Source organism: Plectropomus leopardus, chromosome 11 (genome assembly GCF_026936395.1).
Source record: "Plectropomus leopardus strain MGB_pleo_1.0 chromosome 11, ASM2693639v1, whole genome shotgun sequence".
Classification (NCBI taxonomy): Eukaryota; Metazoa; Chordata; class Actinopteri; order Perciformes; family Serranidae; genus Plectropomus; species Plectropomus leopardus.
In genome coordinates this window covers 28,458,861-28,467,883 of record NC_142186.1, presented here as the reverse complement: position 1 = coordinate 28,467,883, position 9,023 = coordinate 28,458,861, and the positions used below count along the sequence as shown (strand labels likewise).

At 39.5% G+C, this 9,023-nt stretch overlaps 1 protein-coding gene across 4 annotated transcripts in view; it reads left to right on the top strand.

Annotated features, from left to right (window-relative positions):
• The first annotated feature begins 2,601 nt into the window (after nucleotides 1–2,601).
• Nucleotides 2,602–9,023, top strand: part of adam22 (ADAM metallopeptidase domain 22) — an 87,204-nt gene continuing 80,782 nt past the window's right edge. For 2 of the 4 annotated variants that reach the window (XM_088084525.1, XM_088084524.1), the window contains exons 1-2: nucleotides 2,604–2,911; nucleotides 3,194–3,354. In XM_088084525.1, coding sequence (XP_087940651.1) covers nucleotides 2,821–2,911; nucleotides 3,194–3,354 — 252 coding nt within the window. In that variant the 5' untranslated portion in view covers nucleotides 2,604–2,820. Of the gene's footprint in view, nucleotides 2,912–3,193; nucleotides 3,355–9,023 lie in introns of all 4 variants that reach the window. The other 2 variants (XM_088084523.1, XM_042490324.2) reach the window with 2 other exon arrangements.

Genomic DNA, 9,023 nt, shown 5'->3' with positions numbered 1-9,023 from the left:
CTTACCTGCAGAAGAAATTCTTTTTTTTTTTTAAGTTTTGAAACCTTTTTATGCCATTTGAAGATCTTTAAAACAACTGTGCAAATTAGTCCTCACAGAAGTGTTTATTTTCAAAGTTCACAGTCTCTGCATGCTGTTGTTTTCACTCAATACTGTTCAGGAAAAAGGAGCATCTTGAAAAAACTGCGGCTTTAGTCATCAATATTTTACACCGTAATCTGGAGAAAGATTGAATCTTCCCAGAACACGGGGAACTGATTGTATCTAAAATACATATGGTTGCATATGTATTTTAATGTGAATGACCTGCAGGATGGATGTTTTGTACTTGACATTATATGTGACATTTTAGGATTCCTCCTAAGTGCACTTTTTATGACCCTGACTTCATGTGATTTTTTTTTCTGATGCATTAGCTCGGCTTCTGCTTTTTTTCCCTGCATTTCGTGCATTAGCATAGTGCCCTTGTTCTCCCTCACTGCTCTTAGATGGATGCACTGGGTCGAACGGGAGTCTCTGTGCCACCGGCATTAAGAAATAGACCTGAGCAACAGTGTGTTCTGAGGTACAAGCACAGTTGCACATAAACTGCCAAAGGCAACGCTGAATGCAGGCATTATCGTCATTATTTTCTCCTGTCAGACAGATTATAACCTGCTGCCACTGTGCTTTTATGATCACAGTGCACAAACTGTTCCTGCCTTGTACTTTTGAATACGACGCATTAAGAGTCCATCCATTATCTGTTCTCACTTAGCAGGAGCTGGAGTCTACACACCCTCTAACTCACACAGACAACCACTCACTCCAATGTTCACACCTTCAGTACAAATGTAAAATCTAAAATACTTGTCTTTAAATGACAATATGTTTTTTTCTGCTGCGAGGAGTCTCTCAATCTAAACAATAACAAAAGACAGAGCAATGCTGTCATTGCAGTCAGTTTTTCCCAGTTAGCATTCCTTCTGTGTCCATTATTCAGGAGATTTTTACCATGAGCCGAATCATCCACAGAGGTTTCTTCCTCTCTAAAACAAACACGTCAAAATTAAGTGTTTTTTCAGTGCTGTTTGGCACGGCAGGGGCTACAGCCAAGCTGCTGGTAACATTTGCTCAGCTTGTTTCTCTGATAACTTAAGATCCAGATGTGTGATGACTACAATCCTTCATCCCGTTAAGACATATAGCTTAAAAACATCAAGGATCTAAAAAGTGCATCATGAAAATGTGGCTTAAAACTTAATACAAAGTCTATTTATGACAGCCTCTGGTGGGCAACACAGAGGATATGACACCAAGTGTTGGAGATATCAGCTGTATATATATATATATATATGTAGAGAGAGAGAGAGAGATTATTATTTGATGTCACACCTTTGACATGAAAGGGGGAATGAGAGGGGATGACATGCAACAAAGGGCCACAGGTTTGAACCGGTGGTCGCTGTGGCAAGGACGCAGCCTCAGTACATGGGGCGCCCAGAAGCTCACCTGGGCCCCTCACCATGTTTCTTTTCCTAAATTTAAACTTTGTAACTTTACAGCAATTATGCAACTGTAAGATTAGGATGCAACGTCATTCGTGGGGCACTCGTTCGTAGGATATTATATGATACGTTCCACGAGCCCTAGCCTCTCATCCATGAGTATTGCACACTTTCTTTTGCGTGGTGATATGGTTGGCTGGTGTAGTGACTTAGTGCTTGAAGTATAGCCTATATGAAACTGCTCACAGTGAGGTCTGTGGATTATCTTGAGTCATGATTTCTGGAAAGAACTGTGGAGTTTTTCCAATTTTTATTTTTAAAATTTCATTTTATTTTATTTATGTATTTGTGCGTAGAGGGTCACAAGTGCCATTTTGTTCTATTATGTTTAGGAGAGGACAGACACCTCTGCAGCCTATATCTCTGCAACTCACACCAAAACAATATAGATCTGTAAATAGTACTACAGGTAAGAGGAAAAATGTGGACTTTTCATTTTGAGGTGAACTATCCCTTTAAGCATATTACATAAACACCAATATAGTGTTAAAGTGACATAATTGATTTTGTTGATGCTGCCATGTGTTTAAAGCCTTTGTGTACCCCTGTAAAAATATCATTCAGGCATTTGGCATGCCACCATGGTTTTTTTTAAACATGGAAAATATAAATTAAGAAATAAATCTTATATTGTTGCAGCCTTAATAGGTCAATTATAAAACATCCAAAAAAACCCAACAAAAAACAATATTACACATGAGTTCATTCATATTCCCATCATTGTAACTTGGCTTTCGAAGCTCTGGCAGATGATGGAGTGACTCATGATAATAAAAACAGGAAGATTTGGGCAGGAATGGCGCTCCTGCAGCAGTTGAACATGGAGGAGAGTGGAGGAGGCGGGCGTTGATATGATCCCAGTAGGTGAAGGCTGGTCCGGGCCCTCAGCTGCTTTTCTCCATCCCGTCTCCACTCCTCGCTCATATTTATGCATTAGCCGTTTCTGCAGTGAGCCGCTGGATATTGATGTGTTTTAAGGAGGTGTCCCCAGTCCTCCCCTCCCTCAATCTCTCTCTCTCTCTCTCTCTCTCTCCCTCCCCCTCCCTCACTCTCTCTCTCCTCCGCGCCTCCTCCGTGCTGCTGATCCGCGGGGTCTCGGTGCGCTCAGACGCGCTCGGCGTTCAGACTCATCAGGACCCCGATGGCCCCCAACCAGAGGTACTGCGCTAACCAGACGACCAGCGTCAAGCTCCCCTAGCGAAGGCAGGACCCCGTGAGCCTGCTCCTGGAATACCGCATTGTTTTATAATTTCCAACAAGAGAGAGGAAGGTGATGATGATGCGCCCGCGATGGTGGATTTCCCTTTTGTGCGTCTGTGGATTGATGCACGTCGGTCACCAGAGCAGCCCTAATGCCCAAAATGGTAACTGATGCTATTTGCGATATTACATAAATTATTATCACGCAAACAAAGCGTTAAATCGCCATTAATGTGCCTGTTATTGTTTTTTTTTTTGTTTGTTTTTTTTTGCATCATGGCTTTGGCTACTTCATGGTCTCCATGTAAAATATGCATGTAGCCTGTAGCTGTTATCAAAGGAAATAATCGACATTTCAGATGGCGGTGTTTTTGTGATATCTCTGCATCACTTCCCGAAAGCACGGAGTACGACAGGCGGGTGCTGATGTTTTCCTCTCTGTGCAGGAGACGCCTTGTCGAGCTTGAAGGCTCTTCGTGATGCGGGCAGGTTTGCTGGGAAGGAGGACACGGTACCTCTCCGCCTGCTCTACAGCAGACACAACCACAGTCAGATCACACAGGATGAGCTCAGCACCAGGGTGAAAGCCAGCGCCGGCTCCACGCAGGTACACGGTGTTTTCTGTCGGGATGGATGGATGGAGAGAGAGAGGGAGAGAGGAGTGTCTACACGGATGTGGCTCTCAGCTTCCTGCGTGTTTATGTTTGCATTGGTTCATCCCCTCCTCTGTCCTTGTCCTCGGAGGGGAAATTAATAATTAGTTAATTACAAGCAAAGCAGAAGAAGCTTGAAACATTTAGGCAGGAACAGGCCGCGCTAATTAGACTGTCTGCAGGTGCTATATGGGTCATCATTGCCTCCATATGCAAACAGCACACCACTCTGTCTTTAATCTGATATAAAATATTCAGCTCAGTGATACCTCTTCAATTGTTACTGTCCACGCTGCACATTTACTTTAGGAAATCAGCTGTAGTCATCTGGCCAACCGGGATAATTAATCATTTAGTGATAACTTGCATCTTGCATGTCCAGCTGGGTTGCTGCCTCACCACCACCGGCTCATGTCACATTAAGCAGCATTTTTCACTGTAGTCATAAATGAAAGTGACCAGAGTTTAACTGTAAGAGCTCGATTGATACATCAGAGTGGACCATATAATCAACAGATTTCAGCTTATGACAAATATATTGGGAACATAGGTGTAGATGTGGGGGGTGGGGGACACAGGAGACACGTCCCTCTCAATATTCACAACATGTGCTTTTGTCACAAACAATAAAACATGAAAGTAGCATATAAAGTACATGTCCATTTAAAATGATGCAGGAAAGGCAAAAATTGGTGCATTAAAAATTACCAGAATGCAGGAAATTAAGTGTTTGATGCTCAATATTTCCTTGGAGATGACCCCCAAACTCCCCCTTTCCTCCTCCAGTGTTCATACAAATTCTGCACCCGTAATTGGTAATATTGTGTAGCTCATATGATGGCCGATATAGAAGATGTAGTAGATAAAAACCAAAATTACAGTATTATAGGCTTATTTAGAAACAGTGTGCTATTACTGTGAACTACAAAGAAACACAACCCTAACCCTAACCCTAACCCCCCTAACCCAAGACACACTAAGAAAAACAAAACATCTACAAAGTGAAGCAAATTACCTATAGAGACACAAAATAACAAAAAGGTGTGTAACAATGACAAAAAGATACAAAACAGGGCTAAACTATTAAAAGTGTGTGTTTTGTTTCTATGTATAGGTGGTGGGGCCTTTTACATGTCTTGCCCAGGGCCCCATTGTCTCATTATCTGCCCATGGGTATTGCATAGTCTGTCCACCAGAGAGCACTGACGTTAAAGTTTAATCAACTGTTAAAAATCCCACTTTGGTACATGGTATATCATTAATATCACACAATGTTATCAGTGTTGTCCTCAAAAACCCAGCATCTTTTGGGTTGCACTGGCTCATCATTTACTGTGATGATCTGTTGGAAATTTGTCCAAAAGAGATGATTTCATTACATTCTGATTAATTTTCTAACAAATGTTTTGAACTGGGCCATAAAGCTGAGAAATACTGTAAAGCATATATTTGGATGTAACTCCTCTGTAATCATCAACACTTTGCTGACAGTTCAGCCAGGAGCCAATCAGTCACGGTTTGTCAAAATATAATTTGTAGTTTAAATCAGCAAAAAACTGGAAAGGAACTTAAACAGGTATCAACTGTCTGAACTACCAATACACACAAGACATAAAAAAATATGGCAAAGATATTTATTTGGTTTGGTATTTTATTGGTTTCTTGTTACTAATTGCAGTTAGATTTGTTTTGTAATTTAATCATGTAACTGGTTACTCCCAAACACTGCTGCTGTGTGTCAAGTGTGCATGAGAGCTACACGAAACACAGAAACATGAATGGCCTTATCTAGAGCCAGTGTTTGGTTTGTCCAGTCTGGTCACTGTAGAAACAACATGGCACTTTAAAATGCCAAACTCTGCAGACGAGGACCTGCTCCCCATGTAGATATAGTTAGTTATTATTTCTGTGTCATGCCATTTCTGGTCCATCCCACATGGGATTACAAGACACCATCACAATTCAAAGCATGTGGTGTCGTCCAGTTTTACAGATATCAGCAAAAAAGAAAAAGTAGGTACATGAAATAAATTAAGTTACAATATCACCAATATTTGTGCAAAAAATGACTTGTATAGCGAAAAATAAATTTTACAGTTTTTTTTTTATACAAATCTACAGTTTATGTTGATAAAGAGCTTGTTTTATCATCTCCCCTGCTTTCTCCAGGTAATGAGCTAATCTAAATATTTCATACGTAAACAACCACGGTGATCTTTGTGTATCATTCATATGTACTAAATCAGTATTGGTTTTTATGTTAATACACAAAAATCTGTGCAGCTCCACATAAAAAGGGCAGTGGAAAACAAATATGAAATGTACAAATATAAATACAAACGGCTTGTTGTAAGGTAACAAAAACACAACTCTTCTTATTTTTAGGTGATTAGAAACTAAAGAAAATCAAGTTATAAAAGATGATATACCATTTCTGCCAATATAGCCCCCTAAATCCGATACACTGGACGTTACACGGATACATATGTTTATAGTTATTGAACATTATTTTGTTCTGCAAACAGTTTTCGCAACAAGCAAAACACTGTAGGCTTGTAGACAAAGTAGGCATGTGTAAAACTGCAGAAAATGTGGACATGACCACCCACTGAAATCCACCATGTAACAAAATTATGCATAAAGCTGCTGGTGATTATTTAAACCCGACGGGCACAACAACATTTTTTGACAAGGAAGCCTACTGGAACCATTTGGGCTCATCTGTAATAGCCGATACAATGCAGTAATAATCATAATCACTGTAACTGTGTTCACTGACTCAGTTCAGTGAAGCAGCGTGTCTGCTGGGTTCATTTCAAGAGATGAGTCAATTAGCATTGTGCAAACCTGTCATGCGTTTTTAATTTGTGCGGCTTAGGTTTGTGTAGGCTAGCCTATTGAGGGCTGGTAGAGTGGAGAGGGCTACAGATGGTAGCAGGCAGGGAGGTGTTAACCCTTTGTCTTTCTCACACCTCAGACGGGTAAACAAGCTAACAGGAACCATCTGCCATCAGATATAATTTTAATGTTTTCCCTTTGAAGAATGACATTAATGTCCATCACAGGTTTGTCGTCTTGAACTGGAGATTAAAGCAAGGAGACTAATTTCATATCATGCTTAAAACTTAATATTTTAATTAGTCATTTACCTTCTCTGGAGCCACTAAACCCCTCAAAACCTGCGTAAATTGGCTCGATTTCTCACAAAAACAAGGGAAGAAGGCAATGAACAACTAGAGAAGAAACTACCCCAAAATTAGTAAGAAATTAGTAAAAAGTACAAAACAATTTAATGAAAATTACTAAAAACAAAACAAACAAAAAATGAGTAAGAAAGTAAGTCAAAAACAAAAACAAAGAAACAAAAAAATACAAAAATAACAAACAAAAAACAAGGTAAATAAGACATGGAAAAAATGCTTAGAAATTATTATAATTCACAATTTTAAAGATGTAATTATGATGATTATAACTATAGTTTTTCTCTAGATTTTTACTTAGACATTTTTTCCTTGCTTAAATTTGTTTTTATATTTAAATTTACTCATTCCTTCCAATTTGTTGAACTTTTTTTTTTTAATCAAATTAGTAAGTAAGTAAGTAAGGGAAATTATCTTTTTTTCCCTTCTTTGTGAAAGAAATAGTAGCATTTTGCTCAAGGTTTAAAAGTTTAAATACTTGTGAAAGGCGTCTGAATGCAGCACAAAAAAGTGATGTTGCTCCAGTCTAATTCATGGGTTTACAGCTCAGGAGATGTTTATTTTACTCATAAAAGAAAAAGTATTGAATCAGCTCATGCTTAATAAAATAATAGGCAATCAGTAACAGTCTTAAAGTTCTTATGAGGCTATAAAATATACATTGCAAGAGAGGAATAGATCCAGGATAGGAGGAGGGGGAAACAGATGCATCTTTGATTTGATTTCTGATGTTCTGAGTCTCTTATTCTCCAGAGAGTTAGATCTGCGCCGCAATCGGCCGTGATGTCACAAAGTTTGATCACTTATTTGGCTGTTTTTAGATCAGCAGCCTAAAAACAAATCTGTCAAATACTTTTGACACAAAGGAAGTTATTTATAGACTTCTTTTGCATTGCCTATTTTCAGTCTCAGACACAAACAGCTTCGTCGCTGAATGGTGGAGTTCAACAAAGTGCGCGTGTTGTTTTGGTGGAAAATACACAAGGTGGACTCAGTTCGTGTTGTACGTTTGCCTTCCTGCCTCTCTGTCTGTGTGCAGTGCATTGACAGCACTTACAGTCATACTTGGATGGTCGTGAGTGGAAAGTCCGTCCCGCTGTAACTCAGAAATCAATGTAAGAAGAGTCAGTGGTGGCCTAAGAATATTGGCCCGGCTCAGTCAAGCTGGGATGTGCTTTCATTAAACACAATTACTGGTACCTCCTCCCATCACGGATCCAATCTGCCAGATTAGATTTCATCACAAGTGTGCCATGGAAAGGGATTGCCCTTTGTACATACACACAGCACCCTCTTACTGGCTCATATATGCATTGACCACGCGCAGACACACGCCCACAAACAATAGAGTCTGTGGTCAATGGGGACCCCACAGGCTAAGGTCGTGCTTGGGTGAGCACAGGGGGAACCTCCTCAAATGGAAACAAAAACCCTTCCTCCCCTCGTTGTCATGCGGTGTCCGGTCTGTAATGACAGTAGCCTGGGGGAGGGTGAGCTGTGCTTCAGCTGAGCTCTGGGACTCCCCTGGACCTGCACAGGAATGATTGTAAGGGAGTTTCATTGACCCAGGGTGTGTTATGAAGCCTGCACCATATGTGACCAGAGCTGGAAATGAATCAGACCCTCCTCCAACCAAATCAATCACACATGCAGTCAGAGAAAAGTGCGCATTTCTACGTTTGTGTATATTGCTGCCATTAGAAAATATGGTTCAGTGTGGGTTTAGTAATGTCATGAGTCCTTGGCTTTGTGAAACTGTTAAAAACCTTGTCTGGTAAACATAAAAAGTAATCGTCATTTAGTTAAAATAATATGTGCATGCTTACTTAACCCTTTAAAACATAAGCAATTGGCTTAATTTCATTTAAAAACATTCGAAGAAGGCAATGTGCCACTTAACAAGAAATTGGCCCAAAAATTACCAAGAAAGTAGTGAGAAGCTGCAAGAAAATTAACCCCAAATAAGTTCAAAAAACAAGTAAAAACCAAGAACAGACAAGAAAAGAACCTTAAGAAATTGTGAAGAATTAAAAAAAATGGCATTTTTTTCTGTAGTATAGTCAGAAATATATAATCATAAAAATTATATGTAGTTTTCTCTGATTTATTTTCCCTTTATTTTGGATAAATTCGAATAATCTCCCCACGGCTAATTTCCAAGTCATTTTCTTGTCACCCTTTATTGATTTTTTTTTTTTTTCAGTTTTGCAGACACTTCTTACCAAGTTGCTCATTGCCTTTTCCTCATGTTTTTAAAAAGTCAAACCAATTTTCTTAGGTTTCTTAGGTTTAAATACTTGTGAAAGGAGTCTGATTGAAGCACAAAAAAACGGATGTCACTCCAGGTTCCAAAAGGTTAAGTGTGTATGTGTGTGCATGCGTGGTTATTGCATAAACTGCATTTCTGATTTGAAGCACTGAAG